Source organism: Oncorhynchus kisutch, linkage group LG14, assembly GCF_002021735.2.
Source record: "Oncorhynchus kisutch isolate 150728-3 linkage group LG14, Okis_V2, whole genome shotgun sequence".
NCBI classification, from domain to species: Eukaryota; Metazoa; Chordata; class Actinopteri; order Salmoniformes; family Salmonidae; genus Oncorhynchus; species Oncorhynchus kisutch.
In genome coordinates, this window is record NC_034187.2 from 51,904,392 (window position 1) to 51,929,828 (window position 25,437).

The 25,437-nt window shown below is 41.8% G+C and overlaps 1 protein-coding gene across 4 annotated transcripts in view; it reads right to left on the reverse strand.

Moving 5' to 3' along the window:
* LOC109903726 (protein PRRC2A-like) overlaps positions 1 to 7,333 on the reverse strand; it is a 39,453-nt gene extending 32,120 nt beyond the window's left edge. For 2 of the 4 annotated variants that reach the window (XM_020500617.2, XM_020500613.2), the window contains exons 1-2: positions 7,030 to 7,328; positions 3,876 to 4,027 (exon numbers count right to left, since the gene is read on the reverse strand). In XM_020500617.2, the coding sequence (XP_020356206.1) occupies positions 3,876 to 3,990 (115 nt within the window). In that variant the 5' untranslated portion in view covers positions 3,991 to 4,027; positions 7,030 to 7,328. Of the gene's footprint in view, positions 1 to 3,875; positions 4,028 to 7,029 lie in introns of all 4 variants that reach the window. The other 2 variants (XM_020500614.2, XM_031788537.1) reach the window with 2 other exon arrangements.
* Between the last annotated feature and the right edge of the window lie 18,104 nt (positions 7,334 to 25,437).

Here is a 25,437-nt window from a genome sequence, read left to right on the forward strand (position 1 = left end):
CAGTGCCTATCGAATACACAGTGTCTATGGGGTCATATTGCACTTCCTAAGGCTTCCACTAGATAGCAACAGTCTTTAGAACCTTGTTTGAGGCTTCTACTGTGAAGGGGGGGGGGGGGGGGGGGGGATAAGAGTTGTTTGAGTAAGGGCTCTACCAGAGTGGTATGAGCTGATCACGCTCGCTCACGTGAGAGCGACCTGCGTTCCATTGCAATTCTAAAGACAAAGGAATTCTCCGGTTGGAACATTATTGAAGATTTATGTTAAAAACATCCTAAAGATTGATTCTATACATCATTTGACATGTTTCTACAAACTGTAATAACTTTTTGTCTGAACTTTCGCCTGGACTTGCACACGCCTCGAGTTTGGATTCGTTTACCAAACACGCTAACAAAAGGAGGTATTTGGACATAAATGATGGACTTTATCATTTATTATGGAACTGGGATTCCTAGGAGTGCATTCTGATGAAGATCATTAAAGGTAAGTGAATATTTATAATGCTATTTCTGACTTCTGTTGACTACACAACATGGTGGGTATCGGTTTGGCTTGTTTTGTTGTCTGAGCGCTATACTCAGAATATTGCAGGGTGTGCTTTTCCGTGAAGTTTTTAAAAAATCGGACACAGTGGTTGCATTAAGGAGAAGTGTATCTATAATTCCATGTATAATAGATTTATCTTTGTTTATTGTTTATGTTTATTATGAGTATTTCTGTAAATTGATGTGGCTCTCTGCAAAATCACAGGATGTTTTGGAACTACTGACCATAACGCGCCGATGTAAACTGAGATTTTTGGATATAAATATGAACTTCATCGAACAAAACATACATGTATTGTGTAACATGAAGTCCTATGAGTGTCATCTGATGAAGATCATCAAAGGTTAGTGATTAATTTTCTCTATTTCTGCTTTTTGTGACCCCTCTCTTTGGCTGGAAAAAAGGCTATATTTTCGTTGACTAGGCGGTGACCTAACATAATTGTTTGGTGTGCTTTCGCTCTAAAGCCTTTTTGAAATCGGACACTGTGGTGAGATTAACAACAAGTTTATCTTTAAAATGGTGTAAAATACTTGTATGTTAAAGGAATTTTAATTCTGAGATTTCTGTTGTTTGAATTTGGCGCCCTGCACTTTCACTGGCTGTTGTCATATCGATCCCGTTAGCGGGATTCAAGCCATAAGAAGATAACAGAACTCTGCATAGAACGGTTTATTTTCTCATACACTGAACAAAAATATTAACGCAACATGTAAAGGGTTGGTCCCATGTTTCATGAGCTGAAGGGGAAAAAATCCCCTACGTTTTCATTAGCACAAAAAGCTCTCTCTCTCAAATTTGGTGTAAAAATGTGTTTATCCTTGTTCGTGAGCATTTCTCCTTTGCCAGATAATCCATCCACCTGACAGGTGTGGCATATCATGAAGCTGATTAACCCATAAGAGTCTAAGCCCCGTCTAAGCCGGGAGACAGGTTCTAAGAAACGACAGTGCATTCGATAAGTATTCAAACCCCTTGACTTTTTCAACATTTTGTTACATTACAGCCTTATTATAAAATTGACTAAATACAACATTTTCCTCAATCTACACATAATACCTTGTAATGACGGAAGCAAAAACTGGCTTTTAGTTTTTTAATTATTGAATTAACAAAATTTTGAACAGAAATACCTTACATAAGTATTTAGACCTTTTCTAAGAGACTCGAAAATTGAGCTCATGTGCATCACGTTTCCATTGATCATCCTTGAGACGTTTCTACAACTTCATTGGAGTTTACCTGAGGTAAATTCAATTGATTGTACATGATTTGGAAAGGCACACACCTGTCTATATAAGTTCCCATAGCTGACAGTGCATGTCAGAGCAAAAACCAAGCCATGAAGTCTAAGGAATTGTCCGTAGAGCTCCGATAAAGGATTTTGTTGGGGCACAGATCTGGGGAATGGTACCAAAAATGTTTTGCAGCATTGAAGGTCCTAAGAACACAATGGCCTCCATCATTCTTAAAAGGAAGACGTTTTGAACCACCAAGAATCTTCCTCAAGCTGGCTGCCTGGCCAAACTGAGCAATCGGGGGACAAGGGCCTTGGTCAGGGAGGTGACCAAAAACCCAATGGTCACTCTGACAGAGCGCCAGAGTTCCTCTGTGGAGATAGTTGTCCTTCTGGAAGGTTCGCTCATCTCTGCAGCACTCCACCAATCAGGCCTTTATAGTAGAATGGCCAGATGGAGCCACTCGTCAGTAAGAGGCACATAACACCCGGCTTGGAGTTGACCAAAAAGGCACCTAAAGGACTAACGGACCATGAGAAACAAGATTCTATTGTCTGATGAAACCAAGATTGAACTCTTTGGCCTGAATGCCAAGCATCCTGTCTGGAGGAAACATGGCACCATCCCTACGGTGAAGTATGGTGGTGGCTGCATCATGCTGTGGGGATGTTTTTCACCGGCAGGGACTGGGAGAGTAGTCAGGGTTGAGAGAAAGATGAATGGAGCAAAGTACAGAGAGATCCTTAATGAAGTCCTGAGAGCAGGTTCTTAGACTGGGGGCGAAGGTTCACCTTCCAACAGGACAACGACCCTAAGCACACAGCCAAGAGATGGCTTTGTGACAAGTCTCTGAATGGCATTGTGTGGCCCAGCCAGAACCCGGACTTGAACCCAATCAGAGAGACCTGAAAATAGCTGTGCACCAATGATCTGCACCCAACCTGGCTTGTAGCATCATGCCCAAGAAGTCTTGAGGCTATAATCACTGCTAAAGGTACTTCAACAAAGTACTGGGTAATGGGTATGAATAATTACGTAAATGTGATGTTTAAGCTATTTTATTTATTTTTTTAGTTGCAAAAGAAATCTGAAACTGTTTTTGCTTTCGCATTATAGGGTATTGTGTGTAGATTGATGAGGGGGGGGGGGGGAAACTATCTAATCCATTTTAGAATAAGGCTGGAACGTAACAAAATGTGAAAAAAGTAATGGGGTCTGAATGCACTGTATATGGAATTGTTTCAAGGTCATACCAAGGATCCTTTTGCTATTTGATTTAGAATTTTAAGACCCGTTGAAGTATAAAAAAATATATATAACAATTATTTGAACAAAAAAATTTTTGGGGGCCCACCTGCTATTAGCCCACACAAATCAAGTGAACAACAGATTCACTACATGGAACAACAGATCACAAAAGTCCCAAAACAAATCAAAAGGAAGTTTGTTTTGAAGTGTCTGACATATGAGAGATCAGGAAACTTTTTTTGTTGTTGATGTATTTAACCCCTTATTTTTTGGCACTAAACTGTCTCCATATACACTGCCATACAATTTTTCATAGGCGGATGTGGAGGAAAGTTTGATTTCAGAGGGGGCGTGGACATCGACCTTAGGGTTAAACAGCATGATCATTACACGGGTGTGCTGGGGGCAATAAAATGCCACTCTTAAATGTGCAGTTGTCACACAACACAATGCCACACGTCTCAAGAATCGGTTTTCTTTTAAACCAATAACCGAGTTTAAGTGATCAAAAGGGGGAAAAAATAATGTCGCCATTCATATGTAATGGGGACACAATAACTCCAGTTCTTGTGAAGGATGTATTTGATGCAACGTGCTAAATCAAGTGGACTAGGTGTGCATGCACAACCAAGTCGGCCCATAGATCTTATGTTGATAAAATTAGTGCATAATATGACCCGTTTATTATATATCAACAAGAACAATCAAACTATGATCAGAACACGACGGTCCGATCGGGACACCTCCCATCAACACCTGACATTGTTCGACTTTAAAAAAAGGGAGGTTTTGCACTATCCACACACAGAAAACTTGGACAATGGAAACAAGAATACTCACCAACAGGCTTTTGTGCTTCAAGGCTCTTTCCTTTGTAGGTATCAAACAGGTTGAGAGACGCATACTTGGATTTGCCATCCTTCCCCTTTGCAGTTTGCCCAGAGCGCTCTGACATTGCGCTGTCCGCTCATTGAGTATGGTGAGCCCTGAGACTGGGAGAGAGAGAAAGAAATGGAGACATTTGATGCAGCACTAGAACGCGGAGGTAAATGTGGTGTTGAGTTCACACAGGTATCTAAACAAAACACGTCCAGATATCCAGTCTTTGGTTTGCAGTGTGTGCGTGACAAAGTTTGTAGTGTGGACAGAGAGGGAGAAGACCTTGCTCAGGACCGGTCAGTAGCATTACAGAGACCTGTGTGTGTGAGCAGAGCTAGTACATTGCCATAAACACATCAACACAGGAAATACTGTACCGAGAGAATAATGCAATCCATGGCACAGTTGCCATGGTGACACATTATAAATGATGTTCATTTCTACTAGGTTTGAGAGGGGTTGCCTCCATGGCAACACCAGGGTTGAGCCAATTTTACTGCTCACCAATACAATCCACTGGGTTGACAATTGTCCAATTCAAAGATTTGGTGACAGCTAAAGAGTATGTTTACTGAACAAAAATATATACACGCAACACTCAAAACTTCCAAAGATTTTACTGAGTTCATCAGTCAATTGAAATAAATAAATTAGGCCCTAATCTACAGATTTTTCATGAGGAGCAGCCATGGGTGGGCAAGGGAGGGCATAGTCCCACCCACTGGGGAGCCAGGCCCAGCCTATCAGAATATTTTTTCCCCACACAAAATGGCTTTATTACAGACAGAAATATTCCTCAGCACCCCCCCACCCACTTCTCAGATGATCCCGCAGGTGAACTAGACAGATGTGGAGGTCTAGGGCTGGCGTGAATAAACGTTGTCTGCAGTTGTGAGGCTGGTTGGACATAATACAAAATTATCTAAAATGATGTTGAGGCAATTTATGGTAGAGAAATTAACAAATTATCTGGCAACAGCTCTGGTGGGCATTCCTGCAGTCAGCATGCCAATTGCATGCTCCCTCAAAACTTGAGACATCTGTGGCATTGTGTTGTGTCACAAAACTGCACATTTTTGAGAGGCCTTTTATTGTCCCCAGCACAAGGTGTCCCTGGGTTAAGATCATACCGTTTAATCAGTTTCTTGGTATGCCACACCTGTCAGGTGGATGAAATATCTTGGCAAAGGAGAAATACTCACTAACATGGATGTAAACAACTTCGTGATAACTTCGTAATATTTCAGGGTTAATTTATTTTACCTCATTAAAACATGGGACCAACACCTTACATGTTGCGATTGATTATATTTTAGTTCAGTACAAACCCTGTCAAACATTACAAAAACAATCTCAGTCTTGTAGGCAGTGCCATCTTGTTAGAGGTAAATGTTGCCCTCAATGTCATTTAACAAGATGGAGATAAATTGGAAGATGCACAATGAGTTGAGGAATATCAAATTAATATATGCTTATCGGAGGTCCTCTGTAGCTCAGGTGGTAGAGCATGGTATTTGCAATGCCAGGATAGTTATGTGTTATTTCATAGTTGATGTCTTCACTAGTATTCTAGTAAAATAACATTTCAAACCCCTGGAATGAGTAGGTGTATCCAAACTTTTGTGTGTGTGAGATATATAATATATATATATATATATACACACATAATATATATAGTGATCCTGCCCATTTTCTGGCAAGATTGTCAGAGCTCAACATTTCAGTAACATTTTCTTGCAAGATTGAAATAAACAGTAACTGTTTATGCTGTAACTGAAATGTTGAGCTCTGACAATCTTGCCAGAAAATGGGCAGCATCACTATACTGTGATTTCATGTAGTTATATCAAGAGAGAAGGAGCAGTGACAAGCCTTGACACAGTTATGGTCCATGGCAAGTACACAGCATAAACAGTGTCATGTTAGATGGGTATTCAATAGTGCACTGCAAACCACAAGAGCAATTTACAAGATAACTTGACACATTTAAAGACTGCAACAATAAAGACAGGAAGGCACCCATCAATAACTATGCCAGATGATGAATCAAGAATGTTTTCAATGCACGATTGTATTTAGTGAAGATTGCCTTAATGATTTAAATATACTTGAAAGTCATACTATTGTCTCAAAAACTACCAAATAGCAATGAACCTCGTGTGCCTCAATAGCCCAATGAGATTAGAAAATTAGGTCGTGGGATGGCCGGCAAATTGCATGTTGTGAGGGGATTAACAGGGCAGCTATGGAAGCCATCGTTTACAATACACCAGGAAAGGGCCTTTAACACAGAACGGAGTTCAGGACCAGCTACAGCCTGTCATCATCAGCATCATAACCGCTAACACAGTAACCTCAACGGCAATGGTCAAACAAACACACATCCCAAGAATACGCTTAAACAAAAACGGTTGTTAGCACATATAATTCACTGTAGCCAACGTTAGCTCAGTGAACAGCTAGCCAGGTAGTTAATGCGGCCTCCATATTCAAGTTGGGGGGGGGGGGGGGTGCGATGTTTCGTAATGCATATCCAGTTGGTCAAATGAATTTAGCTGCATTCCTCGTGGAATCACAGTGGATACGTCAATCATAACTCACATTTAATGAGATAATAAGGATCATATAAAGCCCAAATACTAGGGACTAGGCGATTTGGCAAATTATTTTATTAAGATAACAAAACAAAATGGCGGTGCGGGTAGGCCCATCTTTAGAACAAACCGGTGAGCAATGAATCTAGCTAGTTAGCTAACGTTACTTGCGTTGACGATACGAACATTGAACATTCACCCACGTTGTGAAAACACAATTGGCTGTTGTGTAACCAGATTATTGTATAACTATCGAATCGAAAATAGTAACCTAGCCATCTCCAATATATATTCCTACAACTCGTCCTGTTAAGAACCGAACCAAACCAGACAGCAATTGAGCAGATTGTTAAACAACACTATTCTCGCTAGCGAGTGACTGTTAGCCGACGCTAACATTAGCTAGCTAACTAAGGTTACCTCATTAGCACACATCTATTGCGGTTGCCATCGTTACATATCCACTATAATATAACTAGCTTTTTTTTTTACATCAGGAAATACAATATGTAGCTACTAACCTGGTCTTGTCCCGACTTGTCTCGAGGTTGTACGGCAGAATAATGTAATCACGTTAGCTCACTACACTAGCTTATTGCTCACGCTGGTGCTATAAAGTAACGTTTACCCTAGCTTGCTAGCTGAAACTACAAATGTATTTATATTATAAAACCAGAGAGGGGTTACTGTAGATTGACGTGTGTAAAGCGGCTTACTTGTACTCCTTTTTCTTTTTCCACAAAACAAAATAAAAATATTACAGGAGAACTTGATCCGTCACTACAAGAGCCGTCAACGGCTACTACAGACCGTAGTGCAGAGGGGGGCGGAGGGCACGCAAAGAGGGCGGGGTCAGATTAAAATAATGAGTTCCGAATCCGCATTTTGGCCTATCAGATCTAAAATGTTGGATTATTTTCAATTTGCATGGATTTAAATCACGCCCTGTACCCTACATTGTCATGTCGTGGAAACATTTACGTAATGTATTTGTAGCAGTTCATCCAGTGAACAGTCTACTGTTGCCGCGTTCAAAACAACTGGGAACTCGGAAAAATGTGGTCAGACGAGAGAAAATCATTTTGAACGGTCATCCCAACTCGAATTTCCAACTGGGGATCTCGGACCACTTTCGAGAACTTCAACTGTCGTACTTGAAGATCACTGATTTGACCTCATATTTTTCCAGAATCCCCAGTTGTTTTGAACGCACAGTTTATCGTGTCACACTGTCTGGCTGCTATTTATGAACACTAAAACAAAATCAAGTGTGTGTTTTTCATTCTCACTATAATGCAATTCAATATTTTATGGTTTATATCCCTCTTGATCATCTCTCATGCATGACCATATAATTAAAGGAGAAGTTCACCGATGTTTACATGTTCAATCTTTCTGTGCTTGTAGCTGATCACCCAAACAGTTTTTAAATATTTTGTTTCATTACAGAAAAAAATGGTTGTCACATTTCCATTGATTACAATGCATTATGAAAATGTGTCTAAAACATGTTCGAAAACGCTCCAAAACACTCCAAACCTATTGTTGATTGATGTATTGTGAGTTGGCTTGGAGTGTTTTGTAGCGGTTTTTAACATGTTTTTTAGACCAGAAGTTCAACCTGTTCAACTCTGAGCGGAGTTTAAGTGGTACCCACTCTGTCAATTTTGGCCAGAGGCCGTAAATCACCAGCTATGGTTAGTGGTGTAAAGTAATTTAGTTAAAATACATTAAAGTACTACTTAAATCGTTTTTTTAAAATCTGTACTTCTTTTACTTTTACTCCACTACATTCGTAAAGAAAATCATGTCATTTTTACCTCATACATTTTCCTTGACCCCCAAAAGTTCTCGTTACATTTTGAATGCTTAGCAGGCACAAGAGAACATCCCTGGTCATCCCTACTGCCTCTGATCTGTCGGACTTACTAAACATAAATGCTTCGTTTGTAAATTATGTCAGTGTTGTAGTGTGCCCCTGGCTATCAGCAAATTAAAACACAAGAAAATCATGCTGTCTGGTTTGCTAATATAAGGAAAGTGAAATGATTCATACTTTTACTTTGATACTTAAGTATATTTTAGCAATTACATTTACTTTTGATACTTAAGTATGTTTAAAAGCAAATACTTTAAGATTTTTACTCAAGTAGTATTTTACTTGGTGGCTTTCACTTATACTTGAGTCATTTTCTATTAAAGGTATCTTTACTAATGTATGACAATTGAGTACTTTTTCCACCAGTGGCAATGGTCATCTTCAATTTAGATCAAGTCACCAAAAGTGTAAACATTTTGTATGCATGGAAAGGGTACACCCTGGTGGTCATCGTAATGCAACACATTTCTTTTCCATCCACATTTAATGTGTCATTACCTTGAATTTATCCTCCATATGCGTCATTCATCTATTTCACTTGTTTCCAGTAGGAAAATACATTGTAAAAGAAGTTTGAAGTTTCTTTGCCTGTCTGTGTGTTATAATTTATTTTTGAAAGCCCCGGTCACTAGTGTCATTTTAAAATGTAAAGCTTAAAAATCAGTTCAGCCATTTTCGCAGTGAGGTTCTACCACTGTGTTTTATATCTTAACTAGATGACTATCAAGGGGTGCTGTGTTGAAGCCACCATACCTAAATATTTTTTTGAGGATCTGAAGGTCCATGCCAAATTTTTTCAGCCTCCTGAGGAAGAAGGGGCGTTGTCGTGCCTTCTTCACTACCGTGTGTTGGTGTGTGTGGACCATGTTAATTCTTTAGTGATGTGGACCTCGAGGAACTTGAAGCTCTCGAACCGCTCCACTACAATCTCGTTGATATGGATGGGGCGTGCTCAGCAGCCAGTTTCCTGTATTGAACGATCAGGTCCTTTGCCTTGCTGACATTGAGGCAGATGTTGTTGTTCTGGCACCACAATGCCAGGTCAGTCACCTTCTCTCTATATGAGGTCTCATCGTCTCTATATATTTTCTTTACCTTTATTTAACCAGGCAAGTCAGTTAAGAACACATTCTTATTTTCAATGACGGCCTGGGAACAGTGGGTTAACTGCCTGTTCAGGGGCAGAACGACAGATTTGTACCTTGTCAGCTCTGGGGTTTGAACTCACAACCTTCCGGTTACTAGTCCAACGCTCTAACCACTAGGCTACCCTGCCGCCCCAAATATGAGGTCCAGGGTGTCTAGGATGATGGTGTTGATGTGAGCCATGACCAAAAAAGCATTTCATGGCTACAAATCAAATCAAATCCATTTATATAGCCCTTTGTACATCAGGTGATATCTCAAAGTGCTGTACAGAAACCCAGCCTAAAACCCCAAACAGAAAGCAATGCAGGTGTAGAAGCACGGTGGCTAGGAAAAACTCCCTAGAAAGGCCAAAACCTAGGAAGAAACCTAGAAAGGAACCAGGCTATGAGGGGTGGCCAGTCCTCTTCTGGCTGTGCCGGGCGGAGATTATAACAGAACATGGCCAAGATGTTCAAATGTTCATAAATGCCCAGCATGGCTACAGATGTGAGTACTACGGGGCGATAGTCATTTAGACAGGTTACCTTGGCTTTCTTGGGCACAGGGACTATAGTGGTCTGCTTGAAACCTGTACGTATTACAGAGAGAGGTTGAGAGGTTGAAAATGAAGACACCTGCCAGCTGGTCAGCTCATGCTCTGAGTACGCATGTAATCTGTGAGAGCTTGCCAGCCTTGCCACATCCAACGAGTGTCAGAGCCGGTGTAGTAGTCCTGTATTGACGTTTTGCCTGTTTGATGGCTCGTCGGAGGTCGTAGTGGGATTTCATATAAGTGTCCGGATTAGTGTACTGCTCCTTAGAAGCGTCAGCTTTTGTGCTCAGTGCGGCTGTTGCCTGTAATCCATGGCTTCTGGTTGGGATATGTACGTACGGTCACTGTGGGGACGACGTTGTCGATGCACTTATTAATGAAGCTGGTGACTGATGTAGTAAACTCCTCAATGTTATCGGATGAATACCAGAATATATTCCAGTCTGTGCTAGCGAAACAGTCATGTAGCTTTGTGTTGTGACTTTACTTTCATGAATCTGATGACTGTTATTTATTTAATCCACTAACTATGTTTAATTGTTACCCAATTAAATTAATCATGTAACAATTAACTCATTAGGATTTGGGGAACCACAGAAGAGGTTGTTTAAAGAGTTACCATCTCCCGAATTAAACTCTATAAGGTCTTCTTTACCTATTACATCGATAAACTGTCATCTTATTAATAATTTTTTGAACAATCGTAATCTTCTTGGATCTGCAAAAACTCCAGCCTTGCTCATGATTCAGTACTACACAAATTAATCAGCTGCACCAGTGATTGTCTGAGAGGGGAGTTTGTTGCCTCTTCCTCCTCGTGTTGATAGTCAGGATTTAGACCACTTTAGACGTGGGCTGCAGCTCTCCGTCTTTCCTGGTCTAAAGAAAGATGAGTTTATTTCTTCACCTCGTGTTGAGGTTCAACGTTCCTACCATTTCAAACATGTAGCTACCACTCCACGCTTTTCTGGTCTAAAGGTTGATTTCTCTTCCAAGCCTTTTTGCACTCTTGGTCAAAAGGGTGTTCCGTCATGCTGACAAGCTCTCTGACCTAACTCTGGGGCGGGGCTAGTTACTGTGCAAAGTATTATCAAAAACAATTATTCTATTAGAAAAGTACAATCACATTCATATCTTAACAAAAATACTTTCGTCATGTTCATATTATATGCACAAGATATTGGATGAAAACTTGACAGATAAAGGGGATATACTTTTCAAGTTACAATATTTCCGTTATAAAGTTTTTAATAACATCACAAAATGAAAACCAATATTACATTTGTTTTCCATAGTTCCCCACTGACCAATCCCCACATTGTTACGTTAGAAATATTGTTTCCTGTATTCACTTTTTGGACGTTAGAGCTTTAGCGGAAACAAGTCTGTGAAACAAAGGCACATTCCTCTCACCAATACTGGAGAGTAGAGAGAGAGTCCTCTCCTGCTTAATTTATGACCGGGTGTGGAGGTGTCAAAGCCCCCACACCAGTTCCCTCCTTCCCTTTGCGGGTGAGAGATGGTCTGGTTATTGTCAGCCACTGCCAAGCTGATCTGACCCATTTTGATCCTCACAGGACAGTCATGACATTAGCATCCAATCCACTTCATCGGACCACTTCCGAATTGAGCGCGTCACTGGAACTTCCTGTTTAAGTTTTTGCTTGTAAGCAGGAATCAGAAGGATAGAGTTATGGTCAGATTTGCCAAAGGGAGGATGAGGGAGATCTTTGTATGCGTTTCTGCGTTTGGAGGACAGGTGATCTAGAGCTCTAGATAGTAATATCAAACAAGTAATATCTAACCATTTCACAACAATACACACAATACACACATCTAAATTAAAGAAATGGAATTAAGAATATATAAATATTTGGACGAGCAATGTCGGAGCAGCATAGCCTAAAATACAGTAGAATAGAATACAGTATATACATATGAGATGAGTAATGCAAAATATGTAAACATTATTAAAGTTACTCGTTTTCCATTATTAAAGTGGCCAGTGATTTCAAGTCTATGTATATAGGGAAGCAGCCTCTAAGGTGCTAGTGATGGCTATTTAGTCTGACGGCCTTGAGATAGAAGCTGTTTTTCAGTCTGTTAGTCCCAGCTTTGATGCACCTGTACTGACTTCGTTTTCTGGATGATAGCGGGTTGAACATGCAGTGGCTCAGGTGGTTGTTGTCCTTGATGATCTTTTCGGCTTCCTGTGACATTAGGTGCTGTCGTTGTCCTGTGGGGACAGGTAGTTTGCCCCCGGTGATGCGTTGGGCAAACCAAACCACCCTCTGGAGAGTCGTACCAGGTGGTGATACAGCCCGACAGGATGCTCTCAATTTTGCATCTGTAAAGGTTTGAGGGTTTTAGGTGCCAAGACAAATTTCTTCAGCCTCCAGTTGCACCTTCTTCACCACACTGCGGGTGGACCATTTCCGTTTGTCAGTGATGTGTACGCTGAGGAACTTGAAGCTTTCCACTTTCACCACTGCGGTCCCGTCGATGTGGATAGGGGGGTGCTCCCTCTGCTGTTTGATCGGGTTCAAGTCTGGGCTCTGGCTGGGCCACTCAAGGACATTTAGTGACTTGTCCCGAAGCCACTCCTGCTTTGTCTTGGCTGTGTGCTTAGGGTCGTTGTCCTGTTGGAAGGTAAAACTTCACTCCAGTCTGAGTTCCTGAATGCTCTGGAGCAGGTTTTCATCAGGGATCTCTCTGTACTTTACTCTGTTCATCTTTCCCTCGATCCTAACTAGTCTCCCAGTGCCTGCCGTTGAAAAACATCCCCACAGCATGATGCTGCCACCATCATGCTTCACTCTAGGGAGGGGGCCAGGTTTCCTGCAGACGTAATTCTTGGCATTCAGAACAAAGAGTTCTAGCTTAGTTTCCCCAGACCAGAGAATCATGTTTCTCATGGTCTGAGAGTCCTTTAGGTGCCTTTTGTCGAACTCCAAGCTGGCTGTCATGTGCATTTTACTGAGGAGGGGCTTCGGCCGGCCACTTTACCATAAAGACCTGATTGGTGGATTGCTTCACAGAGCAACTCTGGAGCTCTGTCAGAGTGACCATCGGGTTCTTGGTCACCTCTTTGACCAAGGCCCTTCTCCCCCGATTCCATGACTATTCTTCCATTTAAGAATAGTCATGGAAGCTCCTAAGAATTAGTAGAGACTTGGATAATTCTTGAAGCAATCAAACTTTAATAAAATATCAATGATTTATTATTATAATGGAGCTGGTCAACGACCCACCCATAGGTGATTATTTGGCCATAAAAATGCTTAGTCATGGCTGGCTCCACCCCTCACCGGCAAATCAGGGCATCACAACCTACCTTGTTTTACTCCTCGAGTCTTACTTACTTTAATCATTTTTAATAATTGTGTTTATTATGTTTAGTTGTTACTCCTCTCTGTTCAAGCCAGCCTCTGTCCTCTTCATATCTCCAACAGCTGTGCCCTTGGAAGAAAGTAAAAGACAGGATGGACTGAAATACTGTGGTCACTCTCAGAGGCTTTTTGTCTTGACCGTGTGACTAAGTTGAACACAGGCGGAGTGGGGAAAAAAACAGCTCCTTCTTACAAGACCTTCAAACAGATAGTGGAAATGTACAGGGTTAAGGCTCATACAGCGCATGTGCATAAGAAAGTTGAGCATTAAGAACTATTAAAGTAATTCTTCATTACCTTGTCTCTGCTATACAAGCTTAAAGAGTTTATACAGAATTTGAAGGGGACCTTCAATGCTGCAGACATTTTTTGGTACCCTTCCTCACATCTGTGCCTCAACGCAATCTTGTCTCTTGGCTTGGTTTTTGCTCTGACATGCACTGTCAACTGTGGGACCTAATATGGACAGGTGTGTGCCTTTCCAAGTCATGCCCAATCAATTGAATTTACCACAGATGGACTCCAAGTTGTAGAAACATCTCAAGGATGATCAATGGAAACATGATACACCTGAGCTCAATTTCGAGTCTCATAGCAAAAGGTATGAATACTTACTTCAATAAGGTATCAGATTTGTATTTTTAAATGCATTTGCAAAACATTTCTAAAGACCTGTTTCTGCTTTGTCATTATGGGGTATTGTGTGTAGATTGATGAGGAAAACAATTTAATACATTTTATGATAACGTAACAAAATGTGGAAAAAGGGAAGGGGTCTGAATACTTCCCGAATGCACTGTATACACAACATTTAAAACTGTCAGTTGTACACATCAGCATCTTTGTCAGGTAAGTAAAGCATGTTGTTTACATAATTAATTGTATTATTTCTTTCCATTTTGTATGGTTAATGCAATACTTGCACTAATCATTTCCCCCCACATTTTTCCTAACTGCAGATGGACAAGTAGTAGACCAATCACACTTGTGATGCTTGCACAGTGAATTCCTGCTGTGGAGATATTCTTTTGAACCAGAAATGCAGCAAATCCCATTTGACCTCTTGCTTCTGTTTAATTTCAAACAATATGTTTTAAATCGGATTAAACAAAAAGTTAAAATGAGTATACCTGCCTTCAGAAAATCTTCATACCCTTTGACTTAATCCACATTTTGTTTCAGCCCGAATTTAAAATGGATTAAATACTTTTACCCATCTACACACAATATCCCATAATGACAGTGAAAACACGTTTCCAGAAATGTTTGCAAATTTATTGAAAATGAGATACAGAAATATAATTTACATAAGTATTCACACACTTGAGTCAATAATACATGTTAGTCACATTTGGCAGCGATTACAGCTGTGAATCTTTCTGGGTAAGTCAGAACTGGGAAGAGTGTTCCGGGCATACTCCACCCAGACCGGTTGACGGCTCCAGGTAGGGTGGTTGGTTGAGACCAGGCACCTTAAGGTGGTCTCCAGGCCTTGGATGGCTCGCTCCAACTGACCGTTAGTTTGGTGATGAAATCTGGGTGACAGGCCGACGACCCAATAAGGGTGCAGAATGCCTTCCAGAACTGGGACGAGAACTGAGGACCCTGATCGGAGACCATGTCTACTGGGAGTCCATGGATGGGGAATACATGCTGCACCATAAACTGGGCCATCTCCTTAGCAGAAGGTCGTTTGGGGAGAGGGATGAAATGGGCAGCCTTGGAGAACCGGTCAACTACCAATCAGAATGACAGTGTTGCCATCAGACGGAGGGAGCCCAGTGACAAAGTCCAGAGATATGAGTCCAGGGACGATGAGGAACCAGTAGTGGCTGCAGGAGGACAGAAGAAGCTTGCCATGGAGTCTTGTTTTGAGCACACACAGTGCATGCGGTGACAAAGACAGAGACATCAGGAACCATGGTGGGCCGCCAGCAACATTGTCGAAGGAAGGCTAGTGTACGACGGTACCCTGGAGGAATGAGCCCATTCCAGGACCCAGGCCTGGACTGGGTTAGGGACAAACAGCCGGTTAGCCAGGTCCCCTTCAGGTCCAGGCTGGGAGTGTTGCCAACATCATAGTTCCTCTCAGCAGGATTGAGACGATGGGACAGGAAGGCACAGGGATGAAACTTCTGGTCCTGGGCAGATCGCTGGGACAGGATGACCCCCACTCCAACATCTGAAGCATCCACTTCCACCACAAATTGACGCGAGGGGTCCAGATGGATGAGGATGGGTGCTGTTGTGAACTGATGCTTCAGGTCCACAAAGGCTTTGTGTCGACAGCTGGAGACCATTGGAACGGTACCTTGGGAGAGGTGAGTGCAGAGAGGGGGAACGCCAGGTTTCTGTAATCCCGAATGAAACGTCAGTATAAGTTTGCAAAACCAAGTAACCATTGCAACTGCACCCTGGACGTTGGTTGAGGCCAATCCACCACTGCTTTCACCTTTCCAGGATTCATCTGGACATTGCCTTCAGCAATGACATATCCCAGAAAGGTGAAAGTAGAGCGGTGGAACTCACACTTCTCGGCTTTCACAAACAATTCATTCTCCAGGAGGCGCAGAAGGACCTGTCTGACATGGAGTACATGTTCTTGGGCAGATTGGGGGAAAAACAGGATGTCGTCCAGGTAGACGAACACAAACAGGTTAACAATGTCCCGAAGCACATCATTGACCAAAGCCTGGAAGACAGCAGGGGCGTTGATGAGTCCAAATGGCATGACCTGGTACTCATAATGTCCACTTGCTGTGTTGAAGGCTGTCTTCCACTCATCCCTCTCTCATATCTGAACCAGGTGGTAGGTATTCTGGAGGTCCAACCTGGAAAACATGGTAGCCCCCTGGAGAGGTTCAAACCCTGAGGAGAGGAGAGGTATGGGGTAACTATTTTTGACCGTGATATCGTTAAGTCCCCAGTAGTCAATGCACGGGTGCAGAATCTTGTCCTTCTCCACAAAGAAAAACCCTGCACCGGCAGGAAATGCAGACGGACGGACGGCCTAAGACTCTTCTATGTACTCCTCCATAGCAATGATCTCTGGTCCGGACAGAGAGTACAACCGACCCAGAGGTGGTGTAGTGCCTGGGAGAAGATCAATGGCACATGCCTTGCTAAACACTTCCAGGAGGTCATGGTATTCCATGGGGATAACAGAGACATCCACAGTCTTGCTAACCTCCCGAGGAAGATGACTAGGGGAAGGCTGTGCTGCTTGAAAGCAAAATGGGCTCCAGCCCAGGATGGAGCTTGTGGTCCAGTCAATCACAGGATAGTGCTTTTGGAGCAATAGTGGCATCCATTACACTCTCATCAGCCCCAGAGTCAATGAGCACTCGGAGAGACTTAGATTGGTCTCCCCACAGCACAAGCAAAAAAAAGATTGTGCGAGTGATGGGAATTAGGGAACTCCCAGTCTGACTCACCATAGTACTGGTACCCACTAGGGACAAGGGTTTCCTAATAGGGCAGGTAGCTATAAAATGTCCTGCCCCTCCACAGTACAGACAACAGTTATTATTCATCCTCCGTGAGCGCTCCCAAACTGGTAGCCTAATTCTTCCCAACTGCATAGGCTCTCCTCTCCTTGTCTGATTCAAGCACTGGATAGTCAACCACTAGGATCTGGGACAATCACACACATCACAGCACCAATCACCCTCACCGTAGAATCCATACATCAAGAAAGCCTTCCCTTCCTCATCATCAGTGCACCAGTACACAAGATCACCGACTCGGCACCCAAATGCTGAAATAACTGCTTTTCCTTTCCCTGTGGTTCCACATCAGTTGACAGTCCTGTGGTTGCCCTTCAGCCCAACATGCCGGAGGTATACCAGGATATTTGGGAGGTTTTTTCCATGACCCACGTCACCTGGTGCGGCAGGGTAGCCTAGTGGTTAAGAGCATTAGGCTAGTAACTGAAAGGTTGCAAATTCAAATCCCCGAGCTGACAAGGTACAAATCTGTCATTCTGCCCCTGAACAAGGCAGTTAACCCACTGTTCCTAGGCAGTCATTGAAAAATACGAATTTGTTCTTAACTGACTTGCCTAGTTAAATAAAGGTAAAATAAAATAAAAATTAAAAACCCTCTCTCCCTCTTCATCACCCCTGAGACTGTGCAATCAACCTGCTTGCAGGCTCTGCACCTCCACACGGCTGCATGTACCCCCTGTCGGTGGCTGAAACCAAGGCTATGGAGGAGTACTTCCAGGAGGCTCTCCAGCAGGGTTTCAGTCACAAGTCCACCTCCCCTGAATCGGCAGGCTTCTTCTTCATGGCCAAGAAGGACAGAGGGTTGCGCCCATGCATTGATTACAGAAATCTAAATTCCATCACCACGAAGTACCGCTACCCTCTCCCGTTGGTGCCGGCCATGATCGAACAGCTCCGCGGGGCCCATTACTTTTAACCAAGTTGGACCTGCAGAGTGCCTACAATTTTATCTGTATCCATGAGAGGGATGAATGGAAGACGGCCTTCAGCACAATGTCTGGTCACTACAAGTATTTCGTGATGCATTTTGGATTAGCCAATGCTCCTTCAGTGTTCCATGCATTCATCAACAAGGTGTTCCGGGACATGCTTGGATGACCGGTGATTGTGTGTTTATAGTTGCAATCCTAGTCTACTCTGCTACCTTGGAGGATCACATCGCACAAGTCCGTGAGCTCCTGGCAGTAAAGTTGGCATTGGAGGAGTGGAGACACTGGCTGGAGAGCACCCAGGACTCATTTTTCATCCTCACCGACCATCGGAACCTGGAGTATATACGGACAATTGAGGTGACTGAACCAGCGCCAAGCCAGGTCTGTCCTTTTATTCACCAGACTTGATTTCACGCTGACATATCGTCCAGGTTAAATAAACATCAAAGCCGATGCCCTGTCCAGTCTCTACGAATCTGGAGAGGTTCCTGTCTTGAGTGCACCCATAATTCCGCCCTCTCGGGTCGTAGACCCCATTCTCTGGGACGTAGATATAGACATTCACCAGGCTCTGGAGAGGAAACCCGCGCCTGCTAGCTGTCCTCCTGAGTGCACCTACATTCCCACGGGGATAAGGGATCGGCTGTTGACCTGGCCGCAAACAGCTGCAGGGATGCCAACTAGTCACCTTTCGTCCAAATTCACCATTTTGAATCCAAAATAGGTGACCTACGTGATTCGCGTAGATCCAATTAAAATGTTTGGGGGGAGGGGGGTTGGATCACTACTGACTGTAAGTGAACGAGTGATGCACATTTGGAGCAATACTGGTTGTATCCAAGGCTCATCCAATCATTCACATAACAGCATTCAGTGCAGCACGCAACTGAAGAAAGAAGAGGCAACCAACTTACTAGTTATGGCATTAGCGTGCACTCTGGATAGGCAGCTTGCCATTTACAGCAGTAGGTCCCCTAGACGATAATGAAGACGTAACGTTAGGTGAGAAGCCTGACCACGGAGACGGGGTGAGAAGGCGATGAAGCATACTTAATGAGCTGTAACCCGAAAAACAACTTGGAACTTGGCATTTGGAAAGTTTGAGGTGAGGGAGAAAGTGTGGTGGAACAAGTATTAGCATTGTTAAGTATCTTTCTAGCTGGATCAACTTCTCCGTTAGCTAGCCAGAGAAATGTTGAGCAACATTAACAAATCAAATAATTATGGTGTGAAAATTAGCTTGCTAATCAAGTCAGACAGCTAACGTTACAACATCAGATAACATTAGCTAACCTTAGTAACCTAACCAATTCGCTATAGTATTAACTGGTATTCAACTTCTTGCCGTTCCTCAAGTTATAACATGTTAGTTGCTTACTGGAACCTGTCAATCTGTGTGAAACTAGTTAACTAACGAACGAACCACTATCTGTTAACTAATGTTCTCTCTTACAGTATGTGGTTAATTTTCAGAATGAGAGAATTAGGTGAAAATGAGACGTTGCTTGTTAAACAAGTGGATTCAGGGATCAAGAGTAGCTGGAGTTGGGCCTGGCTTAAGATGGCCACTATAGAGGTGAAAGGAACATCACACACTTTCTGCTTTCTCACTTTTTCAATACAGTGGATACAAAGGTGTATGCCAGGTGTACTCTCTGCCTGAAAGAGATCAAGTATGCCAACAAAGGGTATCATGCTCTGCTGGCACATTGTAGAACAGATATCCACAGGCAGAATGTGTATAATGTGCAGTGTAGTGCAAAGCTTCTTTTTTTTTGTGTTGAACTTGACAGTAACACGTGTGTGAGGGGGGATTATAATTGTTTTTACTCAGTGAATGTTATTTTTGCACACATGTAGCCTTGTGATCAATGTCTACTATAGTGGCCACTATAGTAGAACAAAAATAGAATGCCTGTTTGTTTCATTCTATTTCTACTTTAACTTTGGGATAGGGGGCAATATTTTGAGTTAGTTCTCTTATATACTGCTTTCAGACACATTGCATAGGCATTATTTAGCTTATTCATCATTCATAATGAATTTATCATTAACATTTGGTTCATTCATGTGACAGACAGACCAATACCTCACGAGGCTTCTCTCCAAGCGTAGATCTTGAAACTGAGATATCCCTTTCTCAAAACAAGGTTCTGGGCATACTGCCAAATTGCAGATACTGATAGTGAGGATTCATTCAATCAGTCACTTGCACGAACACAGAAATTGGTTATTAGAAAAGCACAAACATAAAACACAGAAATTTGTTATCACTCAATCTATGATAATTATCAATACATTTTAACCTTTTCCCACGTGAGTCCCAAATATCTCTAACGGACAGCCGACAGAGATAGTGACTTTGTCCTTGAGACGTATCTCACCAGTATCTCTACCTGCACATGACCATCTGATCATTTATCACTCCAGTGTTAATCTGCAAAATTTTAATTATTAGCCTACCTCCTCATGCCTTTTGCACACAATGTATATAGACTATTTTTTTCTACTGTGTCATTGACTTGTTTATTGTTTACTCCATGTGTAACTCTGTTGTTGTCTGTTCACACTGCTATGCTTTATATTGGCCAGGTCACAGTTGTAAATGAGAACTTGTTCTCAACTAGCCTACCTGGTTAAATAAAGGTGAAATAAAAATAAAAATCCCTTGTTCTCAATTTCCACCTGAAGACATACCCAAATCTAACTGCCTGTATAGCTCAGCCCCAGAGGCAAGGATATGCATATTCTTGGTATCATTTGAATGGAAACATTCTGAAGTTTGTGGAAATGTTAATTGAATGTAGGAGAATATAACACAGTAGATCTGGTGGAAGAAAAGAGAAAGAAAGAGCATACGTTTTCTGTTTTTTATTGTTGTAGCGTCATCTTTCACATGTACTAGAATAGCCACACAGTCAGATAGGATGCTGGAGATAATTTTGATGGATAACAAAAGAGGGCAACTGTAGGTGTGCAAAGTTTCAGACTGATAACTTCAGGAATGGGTGAGCTACATGACATTTTGCATTTAGCCACCCAGGTGTCCCACACAAGTTGCCCAAATGTACCCAAGTGGCAGAATTGGTGAAATGACCTATAACTATATACAGCAGTGCAAATAACTATATACAACATATCAAAAAGCAATTCTAACACACACACACCACAATGTTTAAAAGAATATTAGAAAAAATATATATAAAAAAAAAACAGTACACACCCCTTGGAAGTCCACGTCATAATATTTTGCTGCCTGTGCCATGTCCCATAGCAGTCTCTTTCTGATGTAAAGCAGAGGCAAACTGAACAAGTGGTGCATTTCATGCGACACAGAACACGCCGATGCCTCCATGCTGTGCCCTTTTGGCCCTGAGGCACAGTCATGCCTGCAGTAATGAACTGTGGCATATGAACACCACTGGGGGCACAGGTAGAGCGGGCAGCTTGGCACCGGGGCCTCCCAGTCGGAGAAAGAAACAATACAAATATTTTTTTAATGTTATGAGCCTTTTATCATCACATAAAATAAACAGATATGTATTGATTGTATAGAGCAGAGGGAACAGTCACTAAGGTGTTCCATTCAACTCCGGCCATTGTTATATATGTATATATATAGATATGACTTTGTGACACACACACACACACATTTCACATTTTATATATATATAATATATATATATATATATATAATATATATATATATATTATATATATATATAATAAAATATATAAAATATATATATATATTATATATATATATAATAAAATATATAAAATATCTATATATATATATAATTATATATAATATATATAATAAAATATATAAAATATATATAATAAAATATATATATAATAAAATATATAAAATATATAATATATATAATAAAATATATAAAATATATATAATAAAATATATATAATAAAATATATAAAATATATATAATAAAATATATAAAATATATATAATAAAATATATAAAATATATATAATAAAATATATAAAATATATATAATAAAATATATATAATAAAATATATATAATAAAATATATAAAATATATATAATAAATATATAAAATATATATAATAAAATATATAAAATATATATATATATATATATATATATAATATATATATATATATATTTTTTTTTATTTCATAAAACGGCATTAGCACTTACCCGTCCAGAAGTACATCCTATCCTTGCAGAAACAGCTCCTCAGTTCGTTTGAATCATAACAATCCAAGATTCCTCAAGCAAAAAATCTGTCTCACTTTCACTTTAGAGTTTGACTTCGCTTTACATGATGTATTCGCCATGATATCTTCAATGAAATCGTTGAAACTACAACTTTCCGAAATACAGCTGCGCGTAAAAAGCCTTACAGCAACTCCTCTGATAGTCAAGGCAAAAATGGAGTTCCCTGCGCGTGCGATTACAACCAAGGAATTGTGGTCCAATCCCAAACCCTTACATACTGGCTTTTACCTCAGCTCATTGGCTATGTACCCAGCTAGATTTCAAAAGATCAGTGGTCATTGGGCAGAAATACAGTCAATCATTGAAGCTTCGCTAAAATTATTGGCGCTTAAGGGAGTGCTCGTTGTCGTCAATACTCCCTGCAAAAAAAAAGAGACGTTTAGCTGTGTTGCAAACATCCAGAGGAATGCACTGAAACCCACCATGACTAGATAAACGTTGGTTTACCGTGTGTAATCACGCCGAATGCTCCGTAAATAAAGAGACGTTTAGCTGTGTTGCAAACATCCAGAGGAATGCACTGAAACCCACCATGACTAGATAAACGTTGGTTTACCGTGTGTAATCACGCCGAATGCTCCGTAAATAATTTATAGAGATGGAATTCAAGGCACAAACGGTTTAGGCTATAAAAATTGATTTTTATCAAAGAAAACGGCACTTCATTTGATCAATGGGACACTCAGGAAGAGAAATAAGAGCAAGATATCAGAATGTAAGTCATAATTTTACCTTCAGATGTGAATGTGTAAAAACTGTCATGGCGGAAAATGTTTCTGTTCTTGATTGCTCTTCTCAAACAAAAGCATGGGATTTGTTCTCTAGCTATTTTAAATTGGAAAACGTAGTTTGATTACCAAGATTCTTATCTTTTGAAGGGTTTTCTTCTTGCATTTTCAAGAATGTTTAATGTTACGAAGTTGTATTTTTAGTTGTCACTCTGAAATTTCCCCTGATGTTGGTCCCTGTACGAGGATCGCAGCCAAGAGGCTCTTCTGTCCTCCACTCGTTACCTGTATTAATGGCACCTGTTTGAACATGTTATCAGTATAAAAGACACCTGTCCACAACCTCAAACAGTCACACTCCAAACTCTACTATGGCCAAGACCAAAGAGCTGTCAAAGGACACCTGAAACAAAATTGTAGACCTGCACCAGGCTGGGAAGACTGAATCTGCAATAGGTAAGCAGCTTGGTTTGAAGAAATCAACTGTGGGAGCAATTATTAGGAAATGGAAGACATACAAGACCACTGATAATCTCCCTCGATCTTGGGCTCTACGCAAGATCTCATCTCGTGGGGTCAAAATGATCACAAGAACGGTGAGCAAAAATCCCAGAACCACACGGGGGGACCTAGTGAATGACCTGCAGAGAGCTGGGACCAAAGTAACAAAGCCTACCATCAGTAACACACTACGCCGCCAGGGACTCAAATCCTGCAGTGCCAGACGTGTCCCCCTGCTTAAGCCAGTACATGTCCAGGCCGTCTGAAGTTTGCTAGAGAGCATTTGGATGATCCAGAAGAAGATTGGGAGAATGTCATATGGTCAGATGAAACCAAAATAGAACTTTTTGGTAAAAACTCAACTCGTTGTGTTTGGAGGACAAAGAATGCTGAGTTTCATCCAAAGAACAACATGCCTACTGTGAAGCATGGGGGTGGAAACATCATGCTTTGGGGCTGTTTTTCTGCAAAGTGACCAGGACGACTGATCCGTGTAAAGGAAAGAATGAATGGGGCCATGTATCGTGAGCTTTTGAGTGAAAACCTCCTTCCATCAGCAAGGGTATTGAAGATGAAACGTGGCTGGGTCTTTCAGCATGACAATGATCCCAAACACACCGCCCGGGCAACGAAGGAGTGGCTTTTCAAGAAGCATTTCAAGGTCCTGGAGTGGCCTAGCCAGTCTCCAGATCTCAACCCCATAGAAAATCTTTGGAGGGAGTTGAAAGTCTGTGTTGCCCAGCAACAGCCCCAAAAAATCACTGCTCTAGAGGAGATCTGCATGGAGGAATGGGCCAAAATACCAGCAGCAGTGTGTGAAAACCTTGTGAAGACTTACAGAAAACGTTTGTCATTGCCAACAAAGGGTATATAACATAGTATTGAGATAAACTTTTGTTATTGACCAAATACTTATTTTCCACCATAATTTGCAAATAAATTCATAAAAAATCCTACAATGTGATTTTCAGGATTTTTTTTTCTCATTTTGTCTGTCATAGTTAATGTACCTATGATGAAAATTACAGGCCTCTCATCTTTTTAAGTGGGAGAACTTGCACAATTGGTGGCTGACTAAATACTTTTTTCCCCCACTGTGGCAAGAAGGTTTGCTGAGTCTGAGCGTAGTGTCCAGAGCATGGAGGTGCTACCAGGAGACAGGCCAGTACATCAGGAGACGTGGAGGAGGCCGTAGGAGTGCAACAACCCAGCAGCAGGACCGCTACCTCCACCTTTGTGCAAGGAGGAGGAGCAGGAGGAGCTTACAGCCCAACACCGTGCAGGACGTTTGGCATTTGCCAGAGAACACCAAGATTGGCAAATTTGCCACTGGCGCCCTGTGCTCTTCACAGATGATAGCAGGTTCACACTCAGCACATGTGACAGACGTGACAGTCTGGAGACGCCATGGAGAACGTTCTGCTGCCTGCAACATCCTCCAGCATGACCGGTTTGGTGGTGGGTCAGTCATGGTGTGGGGTGGCATTTCTTTGGGGGGCCGCACAGCCCTCCATGTGCTCGCAGAGGTAGACTGACTGCCATTAGGTACCGAGATGAGATCCTCAGACCCCTTGTGAGACCATATGCTGGTGCGGTTGGCCCTGGATTCCTCCTAATGCAAGACAATGCTAGACCTCATGTGGCTGGAGTGTGTCAGCAGTTCCTGCAAGAGGAAGGCATTGATGCTATGGACTGGCCCGCCCGTTCCCCAGACCTGAATCCAATTGAGCACATCTGGCACCACAAACTGTCCAGTAGTTGGCGGATGCTTTAGTCCAGGTCTGGGAGGAGATCCCTCAGGAGACCATCCGCCACCTCATCAGGGGCATGCCCAGGTGTTGTAGGGAGGTCATACAGGCACGTGGAGGCCACACACACTACTGAGCCTCATTTACATTAAGGTTGGATCAGCCTGTTGTGTGGTTTTCCACTTTAACTCCAAATCCAGACCTCCATGGGTTGATACATTTGATTTCCATTGATAATTTGTGTGATTTTGTTGTCAGCACATTCAACTATGTAAAGAAACAAGTATTTAATAAGAATAT